Genomic DNA, 22,275 nt, shown 5'->3' on the forward strand with positions numbered 1-22,275 from the left:
AGTAAAAGAATACAAGGATGTCCATGAGAAATCTCATTTTCTTTCCAATTACAACTACTATTTTTAAAGTATCAGACATTCTTTTTTTCCCATTTCCTCCCTAATTTTTCAGGGCTCCTACTTGGCTGGCTTGGCCATTCGCTGGGCACTGGCCTGCCCTGTGGCCCAAGGCGCACTGCCCTCCTCTGGCCCTCGGTGTTCTTGATGGGAAAAGGGGTGCTCTGGGGGCAGCGTCAGGCAAAGTAGGCGTAGAAGAAGATGTTGACGCACATGAGGAGGATGGCGTTGACACCACAGACGCGAGCCCAGAAGGCGTGTCTCTGGGATGCTCGGCCATCACCTGGGGGTGGTGGGAGGAACGGGCAGATGAGGGCCACAGGGCCCCACCCAGTGCCCTTGCCTGCCGCCCTGCCACAGGTGGGAGCAAGAGGGGGGCCTAGGGTCACACATACACACCTGTTTTCACTCCCGAGGGCTGGTCCTGAGCCAGAGTCCACCAGGTCAGGCTCTGGATCTAGAGAGAAGGGCAGGGGTGAGCCCAGACAGGGGTCAGTGACGGAAAGAGGGCAGGGACCAGGGTTAGATGGGGTTATAGGTCAAGACCTAGAAGATTCCTGAGTCAGAGAGGGTCAGAGGCCAGGGGTGAGGGCAGGCTCACCTGGACGCCCTGGGGGTGTGGTGTCAGCAGGCTCCCAGCTACCACCACAGCCCCGCTGAGCAGGAAGAGGGCCACGGCGAAGTGCAAGTAGTGGACGCCATGGAGGACGGGGGGCCGCGTGTCAGGGTGGCCGCAGGGCGGGGCTGGATGCAAGAACTCCAGCACCAGCCTTGTGGCACCCACTGCCAGCCCTGCCATCAGGCCCCAGAAGGCTCCCTAGAGGAGAAGGCAGGGCTGCTGGGGCCTCGGGAGGAAGGCCAGGCCTCCCCCACTCGGCACCCAGGCACCAGGGGAGATGAGCCCTGAAGCCTCCCACTCTCCCCACATCCACCTGCTCATTGGCCCGCCGCCAGAAGATGCCCAGGACGAAGACTGCGGTCACCGGTGGGGCCAGGGAGCTGGTCACCGACTGCATGTAGATGAAGAGCTGCCCGCCGTTGGAGCCCTGCAGGACGGGGATCCAAGCGACACTCACGCCGACGAGCACCACGATGACCAGCCTGCAGGTGGCAGGGGGCGGGCCATCCTCAAGACTCCCACCCCTCCCCACCTCCCCTGGGTCACTGAGGCTGGCTATCCATCTGTCACCTGCTGCCAGAGCTCCAGCCTCCTCCCCGGCCCCTGTCCTCTCCTCCAGGGATGCGGCTGGCCTTGCCCTCTCCAGACTTTCCATGGCTCCCTGCTGCCTGCAGGAACCGCCCCTGACTCGCCCTGCGTGCTCCCAGTCATCCCTGCTGTCTCCCCCTGGTCTCCTGTCCATCTTCAAGGCCTGGCCCCGCCTCTCTAGGTTTGCTGCCATCTCCCCACTCCTGGTGGCAGCAGCCTCATCCTTTAGTTCCCTGCTGCACCTCCCGGCACACAGTAGGCGCTCAATACACACTTGTGAATGACCTGTTGCCCTCACATCCAGGCCAGACTGACCCGCTGGTGGTTCCTCAAACCCTGGCGGGCCTTTGAAGGAGTCGGGACCTCTGGTGGCACACCTCACCCTCTGCACACACAGCAGAGGTTTGGAGCCCCTCCCCTTGCCCCCCTGTGTGGACACCTCCTCTCAGCTCCTGCCTGCCTCTGGCTGGTGTGAGCCACCTCCGCCCCTCCCTCCCCCAGCAGGGACGTGTTTCACTCATTCCTCCATGAAGCACTCATGAGGAGCCTGCCCAAGAGAAGGACGGGGTGTTGGGGCTGGGTCTCGGTGAGGAGCGGGCCTGGTTTCTGTGCTGCGCCTGGAGCGGGGTGTTCTGTCATCGTGTGCTCAGGGCTAGGCCAAAGGAGCCCAGGGGAAGCACCAATCCAGGGGGGCTTCCAGGAAGAGGGGGCCTTGTGGCATTGGGGGACAGAACTGGGGCGAGGTGTCCATATGCTCTTCTCTGCCTAAGGGCCCCTTGCCTGTATCCTGGGTCACCTGGATGTCCCTCACCCCCAAGGTGGGTGACGGGTGGGACCCTCTGGGACCCCAGAAAGGACAGCAAGAGGCCATGTGTGCACCTGGGTGGGTCCTCCCCTTCCCGGCCTGAGGGAGAGGGTGGAGGAAGGAGCCGCCCCCTTGATTAGGGCTAATTAACCCTCCGCCTGGCAGGCGGCGGGCGCTGCCCTCTTCAAAGGCACTGGCAGGCTGCACCCCACCCTCCTTGCACAGGCCCTGCGTCCAACACCAGACTCAGCATCTCTCACAGGCTGGGCCTCTGCAGCCAGCCTAAAGTGTGGCCCTGGCCCTCACCGGCCTCTGGGGTTTGCTCCTCTGACTCAGCCCCTACCAGGCTGCCAGAGGGACCCCAAACCCAGAGGCTGTTCCTTCTGCCTGGAATGCCGTAATCAGCTCCTCCCCCAGCAAAACCTCCTCATCCTCCAAAGCCCAGCTCTAGGCCCTCCTCCTCCAGGAAGTCTTTCTGTCCCCTGCCGCACACCGCATTCTACTCTCAGGTGGGCAGGCCCTCTCCACTGTCCCTGGGCTGCAGCTGCGGTCACTGAGGGGAGCCCCACAAGGCCAGGTGTCTCTGAGACCTCTCTGGGCCCCAGGGAGGCCCGGCACTAGCAGACTGAATAGCAGGGGTAGGTGCAGGGAGGACCAGGGAGCGAGGCTCGGGACGCTGGTCATGAAGTGATCACATTCTGAGACCTGTGGTGGCTCCTCCAGCCCCCCACCTGAGGCAATGCCAGGCTCCCGGGGAACTCCTGCTGCCCTGCCCTGTGTCCTGTCTCTTCTTGGACTGGGGTTCCAGAGACCCAGAGCCCTCATGGGGCAAACACAGCTTGAGTGGTGCAGTTTTAGGCAGGAAGCAGGCTGGAGGTATTGGGGGCGTGCTGGTGCTTCAAGAGGGCGGATGGTAGGACTGAGCCCTGGGGCCTAGAGAGGGTGAGCAGCCAGGCCCACATCACACAGCTGTGCGTCCACAGGCAGGCTGACAGGGCCCAGGGTGGGCTTGCCTGAGTCAATGGGCATGAAGGTGGGCCAAGGGTGCTGTGTGGGGGGGTGGGCTGCATGGAGGGGAGACCAGCTCAGGACTTTGGCCAGGAAACAGCAGGCAGGGGCCGTGGAGCCACCAAAGTGCCCCTGGGGCTGCAGTGTCCAGCCAGGGGTGGGTGGGGAGAGGCACACCCTGGGCGGTAGGAGAAGGCCCAGTCCCAGCATCCGGGAGGCTGGAGCTGGAGGGGCTCAGGGAGTCACCTGGCTGGGAAAGGTGGCCCAGGTGCCGACCCTGGGAGTGGAGGGAGGGGCTCCCTGCCCTGGAGGAGGCGCGGGCCACGCGGGAGCCCACACCTGCCAGCTGGCGTGTCCCAACACAGGCGGCTGTGCTGCGTCACGGGACAGCTGCCTGGAGCTCAGGGCACCCCACCCTGAGGATGGGTGCCACGTGCTCTCAGCCGGAGGGGGCCCTGCTGGGTCAAGTCCAGAACCAGAGAGCAGGGTCCCCGGGGCGGACAAAGTGGGGGTCACATGGCTCAGAGGGAGATAGGTGGGGGCAGGATCCCTGAGAGGGCACCAGGTCCCCTTCACCAATCACAGAGTCTCAGCCCGGGAGCTTCTGGGGACTTAGCTGAGCTTGGGGATGGAGGGCCAGGCCAGACACAGCTACACCCACAGGAGAGGTGTCAGAACACCAGCGGGACCTACAAGGCCTGCCTGATCTATGGGAGCCACTGGGCTCTAGTTCCTACAGGGGCCTTCCAGGGGAGGGGACTCAGTCCTTGCCCGGGGGTATCAGGTGGGCTGCCAGGAGGAGGGGCACTTGAGCAGATTCTAGAAAGATTAGATGAGTCAAGGAGGGATAAGGATGGGACAAGCAGGGCTCAGAGGATGTGGGCAGAAGCTCGGTGGGGCCAGAGGGACAGCTACAGGCTGGATGTGGCCACTCCCAAGTACTGGCTCCCGGCATCTCTGCAACAACTGGGATACAACAGGGGACTAGGGGCTCAGGCCCAGGGAAGACATCTCTGGATGTTGGGGAAGGGGGCTTTCCCAGCAGACTCCCTCAGAGGTCCTGACTGGAATAAGAGAGCTACCCAGGATGGGCATGGCCAGGGGCCGGATATGGAAGGTGGGGGCAGGATGTTCTGGCCTCTCTTCTCCTCTCCTTCCTGGCATCATTCTATCTCCAACCAGCACACTCTTGTTCATCCCTCAATGCCCACCTCTGGGGGTTCCTCCCGGGCTGAGGGTGTGCTGGGGAAGCCCTCCTCCCCTCCCCTCCCCCATACCGTCCCACCAGCAGCAGCTCCCGCTCGCCCGCACGGGGCCGCAGCCGCCTCCAGATGTCCATGGTGAAGAGGGTGCTGCTGCTGTTGAAGATGGAGGTCAGCGAGGACATGAGCGCAGCCATCATCACAGCGACCATCAGCCCCCGCAGACCTGGGGGAGGGGTACAGGCCACTGTGACCTCCCTGGGCTGCTCCCAGGCCCTGCCGATGAGGCCCCTCCAAGTGCCCGCGGGCAGAGGCCCAGAAGGGTGGGGGTGAGGGTATTGAAGGTGGTGTGAGGAAGACCCTGACTTGGGAGGCTGGGGCTGACAGTGGGCCCCTGCAGCTGCAGGCAACGTGTCTGTTCTCAGCCTCTTCTTTCTACAGAGCTTGCAGCTGACAGAGTGCTTCCACACCCAGACTTCATCTGATGGGCGAGGAGGTGGAAGCTCAGAGAGGGGAAGAGAGTTGCCCAGGGAGGCACAGCAGGCCAGAGGCAAAACCCAGGTGTAGTGGGGAAGTGACAAGGGACCCTCAGCCTGGAGCCTACACCCCGTGCAGGGTGCAGGGGCCCAGGGCCTGGGGTTTCTGCTACTTCTTGTGCATGGCTGCCAGGCAGGCTGAGGGCCCCTGTCTTGTTGGCTCCAGGGGAGAGGAGATAAGGCTGCCAAACTGGGGGATAAAAGCCCTTGAAAATGAATGAAGGGCCCGCATCGAGGTGGGCAAAGCCCTGCTGTGCAAGCCCTCCTGGGGCTGTAGGCTCGAAAGGGGCTGAGAGTACAGAGGACTCAGTGCTGTGTGACTTTGGGTTGGTTGGCTCCCTCTCTGGGCTTTGCCATAAGTCTGTCTCCAAAGTTTCCTGTGCTTTTTCTTCAAGCATCTAAGCACCTCCTCCACCTCTGCAGATTCCCTGTCTGTCCTCCACTCCTACAACACCTATACACCCCTCCCTGACCCCAGGAAACGCCACCTCATCCGAGGGCTCAGCCTTGGAGATGCCACTGCTTGCCTGGCCCTGGTTCTGTGTCTGACCTGCTGTGTGACTTCCAGGAATCTCATAGTCCTCTCTGCTCGCTAGACTGGCTGAGATGGGGCCCAAAGCAAGGTGAGTTAAATCATGGTTTCCCCCCAAACATTTCTCCAACCTCCTTCTCCTGCTCAGGGACGTGGATTACCCTGGGGTTTATTCTCCTCCCATTTCTCATGTGGGGAGCTCAAGACCTTGGAGCTGGATCTCTAGGGATTGTGGTGAGCTCCTCAGAAGAGTAGAGGCAGACGACGCCCCAAGGTGCGAGCCCGCAGGGCAGCCAACCCCTGTGCCAGTCAGTTTCCCTGTACTGTGCTTAATCCCACAACCACTCTGAAGGGTGAGTAGGCATCATTATCCCCAATTTGCAAACGAGGACACCAAGCTGTGAGCAGGGAAGAGGCTTGCCTCAAATATCTCTGCTAGCAAGCGGCAGAACCCAGGCCTGGTCTGGGAGGGAGGGAGGGAGAGAGGAGCAGGGCGGGGTCCGAGCTCCCACAGTGGGACGCTGAGAATCTGGAGGTGAAGCCAGCAGAGGACAGCCGTCTCCTCCGTTTGCTTCAGTGGGACCACACCCCTCACCGTGCTCTGCTTTCACATCCTGTATCACACTGGCCGGGAATATGGAAACGGCCAAAACACACCCATGTTCTCTGGTCTGCAGGGTCTCAGGGAGACAGAAGCTGTAGGCTCAAGGCAGGGCTGGGCGCCTCGGGTCCCAGCAGAGTCAACAGCGGACTTGGGGGCCAGAGAGACTGAGCTCTGTGTCTTAGCCACAAGCTACAAGCCCGGGATGGGTCACCTTCATCTGTGTCTCAGTTTCCACATCTGTAAACACAGCTAAGAACTCTGCCTCATAACATATAGGAGAGGTCGTTTGTGAGTGGGCCTGACACCCAGCAGGCCTGGAAGATGAGAGCGTGGCAGCCTTTCTTGGGGGCAGGGCCGGCACAGGCTAAGAGGATCCCCCAGCCCTGAGTTCAGACTCCAGCTTTGCAGCTCGCTTGTCGCCTGACCTTGGTCAGGGCACCTTGGGTCCCAGTTTCTGCATCTGTAAAGCTGGGATGATAAGGGACTTCCCTGGCCGTCCAGGGCACCTTTGGGTCCCAGCTTCCCCATCTGTAAAGCCAGGATGATAAGGGACTTCCCTGGCAGTCCAGGGCACCTTAGGTCCTAGTTTCCCCATCTGTAAAGCCAGGATGATAAGGAACTTCCCTGGAAGTGCTTCTACCGCAGGGGGTGCAGGTTCTATCCCTAGTTGAGGAATTAAGATCCCGTATGCCTTGCAGGGTTGTAAAAAATTCAAAAAAAGAAAAAGAGGGTATGATGATTAGAGCACCAGGGTTCCTGAGAAGCAGGTGCAGGTCAGTCCTGTGCGACCCCCTGGGCATGGTGCTTGGTGCATGGTGAGTGCCCTACGTGCTTTCTGATTCCTTTCCTCTCTTCCCCCAGGAGCGGAACATCCCACCCAGGTGTCACACAGCATCACGCTGGATCCAGAGTGGCCTCCACCACCCCCAGGGCCCCTTGTCAGACCCAGCCAGGGCCTCACCTGTGGGCATCAGCTCCATGACCAGCTTGGGGTAGGCGATGTTGGAGCAGCCGATCTCGGCCCCGCAGGCCCGCAGGCACTCGGCCGGCACCACACAGCCCACGTCATCTGCAGGAGAAGGATCCTCAGTGTCCTCGGCCTGCCCCCCACCCTGGGGTGGGCAAGGAGCCTGGCTGGACCTGCTCTGTTACCACCTGCCATCAGCTGCTGCTCAGCCCTGGGCCTCAGTTTCCTGGCCAGGGTGACAGACAAGGAGGGGGCCGGTCTTGAGACACTATTCTGTCCCTGGACACCTTCTCTCCCTGCCTTCCTGTCCATTACCACGAGCCTGTCCATATCCACGATGCTGGCTCCCTGTCCCCACGTGGGGCCAGGGCTACCGTCTGCTATCTCCCTCCCCCTACCTCCTGCCCCCAGCCCTTCTCCCCAGAAGAGCAGGTGAAGGCCCTCCCCTCAGACTGTCTCCAGCAGCTTCCAGAGGACTCTTCAAACAAGAATGGAGTCCCCTCCCAAACAAGACTCTCCAGATGCCAGGCTCCTCCAGGCCGGTCTTCTGCACCCTCCTCTCACGGCGTCCCAGCCTCCCCCTGACCCAACCTCCCTCTCCCAGGCCTTCCCAGGGGGTGCTCAAAAGTCACCTCCTCCATCTGGGCCATAAGGATGGAACCCAGGTTTTGCTGCAGACACTCCCCGTGGCGGAGATAGCGCCCACTGCATGCCCTCTGAGTGGACGTCCAGGGCCTCGACCCAGATCCAGACTGAATCTGAAGTCTCTGCCTCCCTCCCAGCACCATCGGCCCTGACCCCTGGGTTTTCAGTGGTGGCAGGGGCAGGGAGGGGGGCAGAGGAAGGCAGAGAGAACGGCTGCGCTCAGAGAGAACAGGGAACGGGTGTGCAGCCGCTCGGCACAGGGGTCTGTTTGGGGTCAGAATGTTTCCACGTGTAGCATCGACGTTTCTGTCACCGAGCCTTCCTCATGGACCGAGCACTCCTGGGTTAAGATCCCTCCTTAGATGCCCAACCCACCACGGAGGGTCTTGGGTCTCCTCCCTTGAGCCAGTGGGAGTAGCATCACTCCGCCCCCACGATCCTCAGCCAGTCTCCAGCCCAGCCTCTCCTGAGCGCCAGGCTCCTAGGACATCTGTAGGATGCCCCCACTGCCAGTCCACCAGCCTCCAGCCCATGGGGGCTCCTCCCGTCACCCGCCCCCTCCACTGGACTCCCTCCACCAGCTGCTGTCTTCTCACTGGCCCTCTTCCACCCTCTGCAGCCTCATCCTTTCAAAGCCACGGCTTTGCTCTTGTCACTTCCTTCTCAGGGGCCCTCTCCCCAAACCTGGAGCCCATGGCTTCCTGGAAAAAAATTCCTTTCCACGTTCAGACAGTCAACATTTGAGGCCCTGGACAGCTGGGCCCAGGTCCTGTCCTCCCAGCACCGGTGCCGGCCACCCTGACCTGCTTGTATTTTCTCACACACACCCAGCACCCCGACGCCTTTGTGCCTGGGCAGACGCGGCTGGACTGCCTCCTCCCACTGCTCCTACTCTGTCCCTACCCTTGTTTGCCTCCTGCTTCACGCCTGCTGCAAAGGACTTGCTCTCAGAGGCTTTCCATAACTGCCCCCCAACCCCTCCCAGGCAGAGCAGCTTCCTCCCAAGGCCTCCTAAAGCCCAGGGTTGAATCACAATTATTTGTTTGCATATTTCATCTCCTCCACCAGACTGGGAGCTCCCCAAGGGCGGACACTGGCTTTGAATCACCTCCGCTCCCAGGTATCACCCAGTCCAGGGCTGGGCCCAGAGAAGCTACTCTGTGAACATCTGTGAATGAATGAGTGAGTAAATAAGTGAATGGTTGGAGGAAGGGGAAAGGCACAGAAGGCCAGGAGGAAAGGGAGAAAGGAGCCCATGAAGCCCCGGGGGGAGTTCAGGCACTGTCTGATCCAGCTGCCTTGCCCACCACTGTACAAATGTGAGAACTCAGGACCAAAAAGGGCATAACTTGCCTAGGACACATAGTCAGACCCAGGATACAGCCCGGGGTCCCCTGGAGGGACTCTGGGTCCAGGTGAGGACAGGTGACTGGCCCCTCCCAACAGGTTCTGGGCTTGGACTGGCTGGCTCTGGCACCTGGAGGACTCAGCCCTCCCGGAGGGACGGGTGAAGAGTCACAGCCACATAATGGCTTGAAAAGCCCGAGTCAGGAGATTCTGCCCAGGTTTATTCAGCCTGTCGCAGCCCATTGCAGGCTCCCGGGATGGGGCCCTGCCTCTGGGCACCTCAGGGTTTGTGCTGAGCATCAGGAAAGAACCTCCCCTCTTTTGTGACAGCAGCAGAGGTGTCGTCGCCACTTAAACACCAGCCCCCATTTGTGCCAACTCAGGACTGAGCAGCCCCAGGCCGAAGGCAGGGCCAGGGGCCTCGGTGAGAGGCTTTGGCCTTGTCTGGTGCTGGACTCTGCAGGCCTGCCAGGGTGTGCCCACTGGCTCAACCTTGACATCAGTACCCTCACCCAGCAGGGGCCCACGCTGGAAGCCTGAGGGCTGCCTCCCTCTCTGCCCTCCATGTCCTCCCTCCCTTCAGCCAGTGCCAAGTACAGTCACTGGGCTTGGGGACCAGGGGGGCTGTACCACCTAGCCCCTGTAACCCACGCCCTGTGGGAGCTTCTAAGACCATCAGTCCGCCCACACTCCTTCCTGCTCACAGCCTCCTGTGGCCCCCATCCCCCACAGGAACGACCCACACAGGGGCTCTAGCTGGGCACTACAGCCTCTTGCTCACATGGCCACCCTAACTACCACCAAAATCTCACCCACAACTTCAGGCCTCTGTGTCTGCTGTTCCTTCTCCCTGGAACACCCTTCTGAAATCCAGGGAGCTCCTCCTGACTCCTCTCATCTCTAAGGCATCACCCTCCAAGGGTGCCTTCCTGCCTCTCCAGAGACGATACCACAGGAGCCCCTTGGGGAGCCTGGGCCCCAGGCGTGCACAGCATAAGCCCACGCGTGGCAGGTTGTGGCTGTGTTTGTTGACTGACTGAATGACTCTCTTCTAAGCTGGTCACTTGACACACCACCCCAGGGAGTAAACAGGGTGCTCCCCACTCCCAGGCCAGCCTGGCTCATCCCTGAGAGCCAGTCTAGACACTGATGTTGCAAGAGGAAGTGGGAGAAAAGAAAAGCACACAGACCTGCGTTTGGGTCCAGTTCTCCCAAACCCATACTGTGTGCCTGCTCAGTCGATTCAGTCGTGTCCAACTCTTTGTGATCCCATGGACTGTAGCCTACCAGACTTTTCTCTCCATGAAATTATCTAGGCAAGAATACTGAAGTGGGTTGCCATGCCCTCCTCCAGGGAATCTTCCTGACCCAGGGATCAAACCCGTGTCTCTCACATCTCTTGCATTGGCAGGTAGGTTCTTTAACACTGAACCACCTGGGAAGCCTCCCGTACTGTGTGGCTCTGGGAAACTGTTCTTGGGCTGTTTCCTCCTTGGTAAAGCCCTTCTGGGGACATCCACAGCCAATGACTCAACCTAAACTTCACACTTCACACAAATATTAACTCAAACTAGACCACAGATTTAAGTGCAAACTATCAAACTTCAATGAAAAAAAATAGGAGAATATTATCAGAACTTAGGGCAAAATGAAGAGTTTTTAGACTTAACATCAAAAGCATAATACATAAAATGAAAAATTGACAAAATAGAGTTCATCAAAACTAAAGTTCTGGGGATTTCCCTAGAGGTCCAATGATTAAGACTCTGAGCCCTCACTGCTGAGGGCCTGGGTTCAATCCCTAGTGGGGGAACTAAATTCCACAAACTGCACAGTGTGACCAAAGAAACCCCAAACAAACAAACAAAACAAAAAAGAAGAAAAACAAACAAATAAAACTAAAGCTTTTGCTTGTATAAAACATCATCAGTGAAAAGGATGAAAAGAAAAGCTGCAGAAACAAATTCAATAAAGTCACAGGAAACAAGATCCATACTCAGAATCAGTTGTTTCTGTATGCTGAGTGAACTGTCAGAAAGAGAAATTCAGAAAACAATCTTATTCTTTTTTAATGCTATTTACAACATATAAAAAATTGCTATTCATTTATGTATTGTAAATATGCTGTTTATAATACATAAAAAATTTACAATAGCATAAAAAAATAAGATACCTAGAAATAAATTTCAGAGAAGGCAATGGCAACCCACTCCAGTACTCTTGCCTGGAGAATCCCAGGGACAGAGGAGCCTAGTGGGCTGCCGTCTATGGGGTCGCACAAAGTCGGACACAACTGAAGCGACTTAGCAGCAGCAGCAGTAGCAGGAATAAATTTAACCAAGGAGATGAAAGATCTGTACACTGAAAACTATAAGACACTGAAAGAAACTGAAGAAGACACACCAAAAAATGAAAAGATATTCCATGCTAACAGATGAGAAGAATTAATAGTGTTAAGCTATCCATACTACCTACAGTGATCCATAGATTCAATTCAATCCCTATCAAAATTCCAATGATTTTTTTCACAGAGATATTAAAAACCATCCTAAAATATTTGGATGGAACCAATAAAAGATCCTGAGTAGCCAATGGAATTTTTAAGAAAAACAAAGCTGGAGGCATCACAGGCCCTGATTTCAAACCAAATCATAAAGCTGTAGTAATTAAAACAGTGTGGTACTGGCACCAAACAGACACACAGCTCCACGGAACAGAAGAGAGAGCCCAGAAGCAAAGCAAAAGTGAAGCTGCTAGTCACTCAGTCATGTCCAACTCTGTGACGTCATGGACTGCAGCCCACCAGGCTCCTCTGTCCATGGAATCCTCTAAGCAAGAATAATGGAGTGGGTAGTCATTCCCTTCTCCAGGGAATTTTCTTGACTCGGGGATCGAACCCAGGTCTCCAGACTTGCAGGCAGATCTTCTCACATACATGGTCAATTGATTTACGACAAAGGAGTCAAGGATATACAATGGGGAAAGGATAGTTTTTGCAATAAATAGTGTTGGGAAAACTGGACAGTGACATGTAAAAGAATGAAACTGGACTCCTGTCTCACACCACATGCAGAAATCAATTTAAAGTGCCTTAAAGATTTGAATGAAGACCAGGTACCATAAAACTCCTAGAAGAAAACATAGGTGGTAGCTCTTTGACATCAGTCTTGGCCACGACTTTTTGGATTTGACACCAAAAGCAAAGGCAAAAAAAAGTGAAAAGCAAAAACAAACAAGTAAAACAACTGGGACTAGATCAAACTGAAAAACTTTTGCACATCAAAGGACACAATCAACAAAATGAAAAGGTAACTTGAAGAATGGGAGAAAATACTTGCAAATTGTATATTCGATAAGGAGCTAATATCTAAAATATGTAAAGAATTCATGCAACTTAGTATCTAAGACCAAAACCCACAAACAAACCCCCAAAATCTGCTTTAAAGATGGGCAGAGGAACTAAACAGACCGTTTCCCAAAGGAAAAAATGGCCAACAGGTACGTGTAAAGTACCTGTACAACATCACTCATCATCAGGGGAATGCAAATCAAAACCACAATAAGCTATCACCTCACACCTGCAAGAAGGGCTATTATAAAAACATGAGAGATAACAAGAGCTGGCCAGGATGTGAAGAAAAGGAAACACTTGTACACTGTTGGTGGGAGTGTAAATTGGTACAGCCACTATGGAAACAGCATGGACATTCCTTAAAAAATTATAAACGGAACTACTATATGACTCAGTAGTCCCACAACTAGGTACATATTTTAAGGAAATGAAATCACCACCTTGAAGAGACATTTGCACTCCTGCTGATTGCAGCATTGTTCACAATAGCTAAGATAGGTGAGAGTTGGACTATAAGGAAAGCTGAGCGCTGAAGAATTAATGCTTTTGAACTGTGGTGTTGGAGAAGACTCTTGAGAGTCCCTTGGACTCCAAGGAGATCCAACCAGTCCATCCTAAAGGAGATCAGTCCTGAGTGTTCATTGGAAGGACTGATGTTGAAGCTGAAACTCCAATACTTTGGCCACATGATACCAAGAGCTGACTCATTGGAAAAGACCCTGATGCTGGGAAAGATTGAGGGCAGGAGGAGAAGGGGACGACAGAGGATGAGATGGTTGGATGGCATCACCGACTCAATGGAAATGGGTTTGGGTGGACTCCGGGAGTTGGTGATAGACAGGGTGTCCTGGTGTGCTGCAGTTCATGGGGTTGCAAAGAGTTGGATACAACTGAGGGACTGAACTGAACAATACTTTCGATGAATGAATAAAGAAGATGTGATGCTCATATAGATATATATGAAAAAATCATTCAGTGACTTCCCTGGTGGTCCAGTAGCTAAGACTCCACATTTCCAATGTGGAAATGTGGGGTGTGGGGGTTCCATCCCTGGTCAGGGAACTAGATCCCACGTGCTGCAGCCAAGGCCCAGTGCAATCAAATAAATAAAATAAATATTGGAAAAGAAAATATTATTCAGTCATGAGAAGGAAAGACATCCTGCCATTTGTAACAATGTGGATGGATCTCAAGGGTTTTACGCTGAGTGAAATAAGCCAAAGAAAGATAAACACCATATGATATCCCTTATATGTGGAGGCTAAGAATGCCAAACCCATAGAAATAAAGACTAGAATACCATGGAGTACCAGTCAGCAACAGAAAGGAATGAGCTACTGATATACGTTGACCTGAACGAATCACCAGAGAATAGACCAGTGGTGGCCAGAGTTAGGGTGGAGATATTTGACTGCAGGGGGACAGTTCTCTGTCTAGATTGTGACAGTGGTTACACAAACCTACGCGTGTGATGAGGTTGTACACACATGCACATAAACAAGCGCACATCAGCTGGTGAAATCTGAACCAGCTCTCTGGCTGTGGTTATCGCACTGTGGTTATCCAAGATGGCACCACTGGGGGAGACTGGGTGAAGAGTGTCTGCAAGCTCTCTGTTGGCTTTTCAACAGCTTCCTGTGATTCTAAAATTATGGGCAGGTAACTGGAGGGCTGGAGGCCCTTCAGCCCTGAGAGCCAGGACTCCCTTCATGAGCCCAGGGCCTCTGAGCAGGGGAAGAGCAAAAGGAGATGCCGAGGTCCAGAGACAGTCTTGTCTGGGTCCCCACCTGCAGAGGCCATTAGCCAGGCTTCAGAGCTCCCAGAGCCGTGCTCACCCCGGGGGCACCTCCCTCCCAGTCTGACTGTGTGGGGTGAGGGTGGGGAGGCAGGTGTGTGTGCACCTACCTGGGAGGTGCTGGGGGCACCTGAAGGGGCACCGTGTTCAGACACAGTGTGAAGCCCCCGGGCCAGGGCAGAGGGCAGGACCCAGGGATGGGAGCACAGAGACACTGGGCCGGGAGGCAGCACCACTGCTGAGGGGCCCAGGGCAGATGGCCTGACAGGCAGACGGGGTGGGGGCAGGTGGAGAGGGTCCTGAGGCCGGTTTTCTAGGGCCCAGGCCTAGAGATGTCAACAGCCAACCCTCTGCATCACAGAGAAGTGTCCTCAGCGCCCCAAGCCCAGCAGAGCACAAGCAGCCGGTGCATGGCTGGGAGGGGGTGGGAAGGCTGGGCCAGATGCCTGGCTGACTGGCTGTGGCACGCGACGGGTGGGGGTTGTGGTTGGCGAGGTTTAATGGGCTTTGCTGTCCCCACCCTGGCAGCCTGCTTTCAGATGTGGTCCCCACGCACCCCCGTCACCAGGGTCCCAAGCCCCAGGGACGCAGGGCAGAAAGCTGGGCCTGACCCCAGCCCACAGCTGCTCTCTCAGGCCCTCCTCGCCCCAGGGCCTTGGCGCGGTTCATCATGCAGGACCACTCCTGGGGGTTAGGGAGTGTTGTTCTCAGTAGGGAGCCGGGGCTGGGACCTAGAACTGGGTGCCTGCCCTGTCCACGCCAGGCTGTGGGAGGGCCCCTGAGGCTGGGTCAGAGCGGCCCCGCTCCTGCCTCAGAGGCTCCCAGCCCAGCACCCCAACTCTCCTTCCACAGCGGGTGAGCATCTGTGCATGCTTTCTGTCCCACCTGGAAAACTGGACACGGTTGGGTTGGACCAGGATTACCAGCAGTGTGGGGGCGTGTCAAGGCTATCGCCTTGCTGTGTGTCCTCAGGAGAACACTGTCCCTCTCTGGGCCGCAATGGCCCAGAAGCGCTTGGATTTTGGTCCCTGAGCGGTTCAGAATTCCGCCATCTGGGGCCGGTGGCGGCGGAGAAGACACTCGCACACCCGCCAGACATCTGTCTGTCGGGGGTGGGGTGAATGTTTCCGGCCCCGCCCCCGGCCGCACGTGACCGCAGGTGGCGGCAGCGGGGTGGGCGGGGCCGCACTTAGTCACCGCCGCCAGCGCCCGCGCCGCCCGTGCGCCCGGTAAGCGAACCTCGGCCCGCGCCCCCGACCCCCGACCCTAGGCCCCCGGGAGGCCCGCCCGCTTACGCGCCGCCCTGAACCTACTGCGCGCAGACCCCAAGGGTTGCCGATCGCGGCGCTGGGAGCTTTGGGGGCCCCTTCCCACCCCGGAAGCCCTGGGGATGCGGGGCGCCGCCGAGCAGGGCCAGAGGTCGTCGGAGAGCAGACTTCGGACCCTCCTTTTTGGGAACTTCTGGGGAGTCCCTCGCCGCCCCTAGTTCCCCCCAGAAGTCGCCAGGACCTTGGCAACTCCAAAAATCCCCCGGGAGGCGGGCTCCCGCCCCCGCCCCCAGCAGGTACCGGCACCCGGGCGGGAGGCGTGCGCCCCCGCCCCCCGCCGGCCCCTCCTCCGCGCGGCCGCCCCTCCCCGGCCCCGCCTGCACTCTGACCCGACCCTGCCGGCCCGCCCCTCCCGCAGGTCCCGGGGCAGAGGAGCGGCGGCGGCCCGAGGCCCCAGAGCGCTCAGCGCCCAGCCGGAGACGGCCCGGAGCTGCGGAGCGCGCGGCCGCCATGGCCTTCTCGCAGGTGCAGTGCCTGGACGACAGCCACGTCAACTGGCGCTCCAGCGAAGCCAAGCCCGAGTTCTTTTACAGCGAGGAGCAGCGGCTGGCGCTGGAGGCGCTGGCGGCCAGCGGCCGCGACGCCTTCTACGAGGTGCTGAAGCGCGAGAACATCCGCGACTTCCTCTCGGAGCTGGAGCTGCGGCGCATCCTGGAGACCATTGAGGTGTACGACCCCGGCTCCGAGGACCCTCGCGCCGGCGCGCAGCCCCGCGGGCCGGAGGATGGTGAGGCGGCCAGCGCGGCCGAGGGCACCCCCACCGAGGCCGAACCGCTGCCCTCGCTGGAGTACTGGCCCCAGAAGTCGGACCGCTCCATCCCACAGCTGGACCTGGGCTGGCCCGACACCATCGCCTACCGGGGCGTGACCCGGGCCAGCGTCTACATGCAGCCCCCCATCGACGGGCAGGCCCACATTAAGGAGGTGGTGCGCAAGATGATCAGCCAGGCCCAGAAGGTGAGTCGGCCGGCCAGAGTCCCCAAGAGACGCAGCCGGGCAGGCCTGACCTGTCCCGGTGTCTCAGGCGCCCACAAGCGCGCACTCAGCCCAGCCCGGGCTTTCGGCTGCCTGCTGGGCCGCCTCCCTGCTGCCTTCGCCGGCATCCTCGGTTTCTCTGCAGAGCGGGCACCTGGATCCCCTGGCCGCTGACAGCAGGCTGCTCTGGCTCAAAGGATCTTTGTGCATCGTTGGGGGGTGTTTCTGACTTCCTCAGACTTGGCGAGGAGGTTCCCCAGAAGAAGGTGCTTGGGTGGGGCAGGAAGGATCACAGGGCTTCCCTCACTGTCCGCCGGGATGGCTCTGAGAAGCAGGAGGTTCCTGCGCACACGTGCTCCCGAGTGCTCTGGTGTTGCTTTTATGGATGGTGGAGACAGTCTGGGGCCTGGGGTAGGCATGGAGACTGAGAAGTAGCCTGAGGCTGGCCTGGAGATCCAAGTTCAACTGTGCCTTTTCCCTTGCTGTGCTGGGTGGCTGAGAGCAAGTAGCTCTCCCTCTCTGAGCCTCTTTGCAAGCTTTGCAGTGGCAGAACCTTCCCAGAGTGGGAGGTGGGGATTGGTGATGGTGTGTTCCTGGGGGTGGAAGCACAGCAGGTCCCAGTGAGGGTTGTCAACCTGGATTGAAGGGACCTCAGGCATTGTCTGGACCTCCTTCGGAGCGACCCCTGCCGAGCTGTGCCTTGTCCCGCTGTGGATATCCATTCAGCTGACACACTGACATACCTTCTGAGAAGGGATTTCTCCACTGGCAGCCAGCCAAGCCCTTGCTGGATAGCCGTGACCATAAGCGGGGCCTTCTCTTGCTTCCATGGGTTTCAAGGCACATTCTGAGATGACTGATAAAGCCTGCCTCACGAGCAGGGTTGAGGATTCAAAAGCCAGCTCTGGACTCAGTAGAGAGGAGTGAGTGATCAGCAGTGCCTGTTCTGGCCTTGGCCCGGCAGGGCAAGGTATTTCTAGCTGAGTTGAACCCCTTCACTATTCTGGGCCCACTCAAAACCTAGACAGTGGCCTTGGGGAATCATCCTGGCTGACAGGGCCCAGGGGAGCTTTTGGGCAAAGAGACCAGAAGTGGGTCAGGCACTGACAAGATGGCCATGGCTTAAGTTTCTGGAAAGGTGGAGTCCCTGTTTCCCGACGGGGCTGGCAGGGTCGGATAGCCTGTCTTGGGGAGCCTGGCTCTCGGCCTGATCCCAGGCAGCTTTGGGGCTTTGGGTTTCTGCTCTGTGAAATGGAGGTGGCGGGGATGAAAGCCGTGAGGATGGAGTCGGGTGTCAGAGTGAGGAAGAGGTGGGGTGGAGGAACCATCAGTTTTCAGACGGAATAACCTGCTCTGGCGGAGGGGGGTGCTGCTGGCGTGGGTGCCAGGCTTGAGGTCGAGGATCCCAGTCCCCTAGGAGTGCCTGTTGGATCCCATTACCCAGCCTCCACCCCCTTTTTAAAAATGGAGAATTGAGACCCTGGTAGAGGGGGCTTGACCTGCCGTGCTGGGGCGCCTCTCCTCCCCAGTAGAAGTAGGAAAGAGGTGGATCCCAGAGCCCAGACTGCTCAGAAACAGCTGAAAAGTCTTATCACCCCAAGATGGAAAGACAGATGGTCAGGTCCAGACAGGGGAGCCTGGGGCCAGGCTGAGCACCAGGGCCTCCTCCCTCCTCTCTTGTCTCTGTGTCCATGGCTGAGACCCAGCCATCCCATGCAGCCCCGTGCCCCCTGTAACTTTGTCTGCTCCCCACAAAGCCCTCCAAGCTTATCAGCATCACCTGTGTAAAGGGACAGAGCCAGGAGAAAGTCCCACCCAGGCCTGCACCCTGGTCTGTGTGGTCCCAGTCGGTGCTGTCCTGCAGCCCCCAACAGGTGGGCCTTGGCCCTGCTTTCATCCCTCCCAGGGTAGGGGCTCACTGACCATGCTCATACAGCATGGCAGTGAGCCCTGGCCTCAACAGGAGGGGCCTCAGAGGCCAAGGGCCTCCTCTTTTGGCCAGGGACACCGAGACATAAAGGACGGGGGGTTTGTTCACACCTGATGGGGAGCCTTGCTCCTGCTTTCCAGCCCATGTCTTCCCTGCCACATCCACCCCAGGACCCACGGCCAACATAGTGTGTGGAAGGTGGAGGGGTGGCCCTGATAACCAGAGCTGCTGCTTACTGGGTACCAGACACTTTATAGTCTTGTGTAGTGTTATCTGCTCCATTTTCCAGATGTAGTCACTGAGGTCCAGCAGGTTAGTCCCTGCCAAGGTCACCTGGCTAGCTCTTGGGTGGAGAGGTGGGGAAGGGACCAGACTGGTGTTGTCCTCAGACTCTATAGACAGGTCCCCTGCCTGTCCTGCCCAGGCCTTGGAAGGACACAGTGAGGGGCAGAGCAGGGAGGGGCCGCTCATCCAAGCTGCCTGGGACCCTCCCATTTCCCTGCTCTGCTGCCTCCTGGCTCGCAGGGCGGGGCCGTGACGCTGGCAGGTGCTGACGGGTGCTGACGGGGCGCTTTGCCTGGGCCGCCCGCCTGGCCGCCAGGAGCCTGACCCGCCTTCTCTCTCCCCATGAATCACCTCTCTTTCCCTCACCCCCAAATCTTCCTCTTGCCCCCAGCACCAGCGCGGGGAGAACGCCCCCTCTCCCCACCTGGGATGGAGACTCCGCGGTCCAGCTGCCTGGCCAAAATGCTGGCCCCCTGCCCACCTGGGCCCCTGGGCTGGGGCTGGTGGCGCTGAGTCAGGACAGCCCAGCCCACCGCCTCCTCAGCCCAGACTGTCGTCAGCACAGCGGGCCGACCCCGGGGCAGGGAAGTGACACAGCACACACTCAGCCCGTCTCGCCGGGAGTGGCCATGTTCCCATCAGGGCCAACACTAAGTTCTCCCCTTTTCCCAGGAGATGAGCGTGGAACTAATGGGCCACAGCCCAGGAGCCACAAGTACTTGGTCAGGTCCCGGCTCTTTCTCCACCACCTGTGACCCGGCACAAGCCCCGGTCAAGCCATCTGTGAAATGGGCAAGGCACTGGGGCCTTTTAAGGATTTCTCCCGCTCTGACCTTCCTCTGGTACAAAGACTAGTGGGTCCAGGGTCTGACTCCACTGGCAGGTGGCCCTGAGCAGGCCCAGAGATGGAGGGTCATCTGCCTGCCCTTCTCCCAGCCCCTGGGAGCCAGGGATTTATCTGGGGGAAAAACCTGCCACGGGGTTCTAACTGCATACCAGAAGCCGGGCCTGTAGCATCACGCCTGGGCGGATGCAGCCTGTGCAAAAGGGGTGAGGCCGGGCTGGGGCGGGCTGGGGCTGTGGAGGGCTCGCCTTGGCCGGCAGAAGGGGAGATGCTCTAGCAGGTTGTTCATTCAGGGATGCCCCGCCCCCCCCTCCACAGGACTTCTTCATCTGGGGCCCCGAGGGCAGGGCTGGATCATGTGTGGGTGAGGAATCGGTGGGGGGCACAAAGGAGAGTAAGGGGTGAAGCCAAGACCCGAAACCAGATCTCGTGCCTGCCAGGCCGGGGCCAGACCCAGAAATGTTGTTTCTTGCTTGGGGCCACACAGCAAGAAGGGACTGGAACTAGGTTCCATGGTGCCCGAGTGACCCCACGTCTTTTCTGTCTGGCCCCTGCCTTCCCACGCTGCCATCCTAGCTCACAGCTTGGCTCCAGGAGAATAAAAGAGCTTAATGAGGCATTTATTAAATGCCAGCTGTACCCCAGGTGCTGAGCGGGCACTTTGCCTGCCTGGATCCTCCCAGCTCCACAGCATAGGTGTGGTCCCCTCTGTGCAGACGAGGGGCTCGCAGAGGGCAAATGACCTGTCACCCAGCCAACACTGGAGGAGCCTTCCTAGGACCTAGCTCTGGGGGCTCTAAGCCCCCTTTCCCTGGAGGAGCAGTGTCTTGGCTGTTCTTTCTGAGCCCTGCCCCTCATGAGAGCCGTGGAGCCTCACTGTGGGCCCTCAGCTTGACTCAGGGCAGTAAAAGTATTTTCATGAGGCTCCTAGACTCAGGGTTCCTGCAGGAGCAGAAGTCTGACTGCCCCAAGGCCTGGTGAGCACAAAGTGATGGGAAGCCAAGGCCCCTGAGGACCAGGAAGGGACTCTCGCTGTCCCCAAACAAGGCGATACCCTCACAGCCCTGACACTGTGAGAGGCCTTGGGGTGGCCCAGTTAGCTGCTTCCAGGGGCAGCACCACCCAGCCTCACGCAGTGGGTCTGAGGAGCACTTCCCAGTCCAGAGCCCCAGGTGGGGAATCATCTGATAATATAATCCCAGGTGCTGGCTCCTGTCTTCTTCAAAGGTTCCTACCCAGCAGCATTTGTGTCTTAATTGAGGTTGAGGAGAGTGAGGAGCAACTCTGCCAGGAAGGAGGGCTGGCACCACTGGGCTGGGTGCACGCCAGGCTCCAGAGCGCCCGGGCAGGTTGCCCCATACCAGCCGACCCTGCCCTCCCTCCACGACCCTGGGAGCCAGGGCCTGTCATCACTCCCAGGTCACAGGTGATGACAGCCGAGGTCCAGAGGGGCCAGGGCCTGCTGAAGCTCCACCAGGGTCTTTGTTTTTCTAGCTGTGGCGTGTGAACTCTTAGTTGGGGCATGTGGCATGTGGGGATCCAGTTCCCTGACCAGGGATTGAGCCCAGGCACCCTGTACTAGGAGGGCCGAATCTCAGCCACTGAACCACCAGGGAAGTCCACCACACCAGGGCTTTGAGTGGCAGGCTTGCACTGAGCTTCTGGTCTTGGGGGTCCAGCAGGCTCGCCCTGCAGCCAAGGGTCCTTCCCCTGGGCCCTCAGAGGTGGGCCGGGCCAGGCCTCTCAGAGGCCCCCTTGCTGAATGACCTTGGGCCTTAGGTTCTTTGTAAGATGGGGATTAGGCACTGGTCTTAATAAGGCAGTGATATGCATGAGAATGCTCAGTGCGGGGCTGGACTGCCCCCTACTGGGGCCACACCTCCTTTATCCTGGCAGGCCCTGGCTGGTGGGCTGCACCAGCCTCCTTTGTGAGGTCCGAGTGATCCCCCAGATTAAACGCCCCATGGGGCCGTGGGAAGACAGTCTTCGGTTTCGGGGGGCCCGTGCTTGAGCCCAGCTCTGCTGTCAGGCCATGCTGCTCAAGGTAACCACTCCACCTCTCTGATCCTCCATCCCTTCCTGCTCAGCGCCATCTGATGCCAGCACCTGCCCCAAAGGGGCTGTGAGATTTGCATGGGAAAAGCATGGTGTCTGGCATGGATTCAGTAAATGCCAGGTCTCTTCCCTCGGCCCTGTCATCCTGATGGCCTCTCCCTGAGGGTGGTCTGGCTTGAGAAGTGGTGAGCCCCCCAGCCCCCATCCTGGAGGAGTTCAAGCAGGGTCCATGGAACACAGCAGAGAGGACACGGGACTCCAGTGGCTCAGGAGCCTTGCCCTGCGGGGCTGGCTCTGTGACCCCGGGCAAGTCCTTTCCAGGCCCCCTAAGCTGGGGGTTTAGGACACTCCATGACCCCACCGTGTCTGTTGCTCCTAGATCCTGGAGAAGCTGAGCTCTTACGTGTTTCAGATTGATGAACTTGAGATTTTCCAGTTTGAAAACTCTTGGCTTGTGTGGGCCTCAGTCTGGATCCCGTACCTGGAAGCTGGAGGCCCCTGGGGGCAGCAGGAAGAGGGAGGGGCTTGTCCTCTTGTCCCGTCCACCGGGCACAGCCCTGGTCACCTGACCCCATGCTCTGCGGCCTCTGGTCTCTGCAGCATTCCTGAGCTGTGGCCGATGTCTATCAGACTCAGGGCAGGGCCCACGCCACTGGGCTGGGTGGGACCTGCATGTGCTTCCTGACCCGGGCCCACTGCAGCCATTTGGCGCTTGGGTGGCCTGAATCTCCTTTAATTGGCCTTAATGAGGCTTCTGTCTTAATTGTGCAGAAGGAAGGTGCCAGAGCTGATGACTGTCAG

The 22,275-nt window shown here is 58.4% G+C and overlaps 2 protein-coding genes across 5 annotated transcripts in view; one reads left to right on the forward strand and one right to left on the reverse strand.

Moving 5' to 3' along the window:
- Positions 1–233: 233 nt before the first annotated feature.
- SLC5A10 (solute carrier family 5 member 10) overlaps positions 234–22,275 on the reverse strand; it is a 55,166-nt gene continuing 33,124 nt past the window's right edge. For 2 of the 4 annotated variants that reach the window (XM_068976129.1, XM_068976127.1), the window contains 6 exons: positions 6,913–7,020; positions 4,355–4,505; positions 990–1,158; positions 659–874; positions 457–514; positions 234–340 (listed from right to left, as the gene is read on the reverse strand). In XM_068976129.1, coding sequence (XP_068832230.1) covers positions 234–340; positions 457–514; positions 659–874; positions 990–1,158; positions 4,355–4,505; positions 6,913–7,020 — 809 coding nt within the window. Of the gene's footprint in view, positions 341–456; positions 515–658; positions 875–989; positions 1,159–4,354; positions 4,506–6,912; positions 7,021–8,347; positions 8,370–22,275 lie in introns of all 4 variants that reach the window. The other 2 variants (XM_068976128.1, XM_068976131.1) reach the window with 2 other exon arrangements.
- FAM83G (family with sequence similarity 83 member G) overlaps positions 15,836–22,275 on the forward strand; it is a 28,412-nt gene continuing 21,972 nt past the window's right edge. The window contains exon 1 of the mRNA XM_068976126.1: positions 15,836–16,342. Within this exon, the coding sequence (XP_068832227.1) occupies positions 15,836–16,342 (507 nt within the window). The remainder of the gene's footprint in view (positions 16,343–22,275) is intronic.

Source organism: Capricornis sumatraensis, chromosome 8 (genome assembly GCF_032405125.1).
Source record: "Capricornis sumatraensis isolate serow.1 chromosome 8, serow.2, whole genome shotgun sequence".
NCBI lineage: Eukaryota > Metazoa > Chordata > Mammalia > Artiodactyla > Bovidae > Capricornis > Capricornis sumatraensis.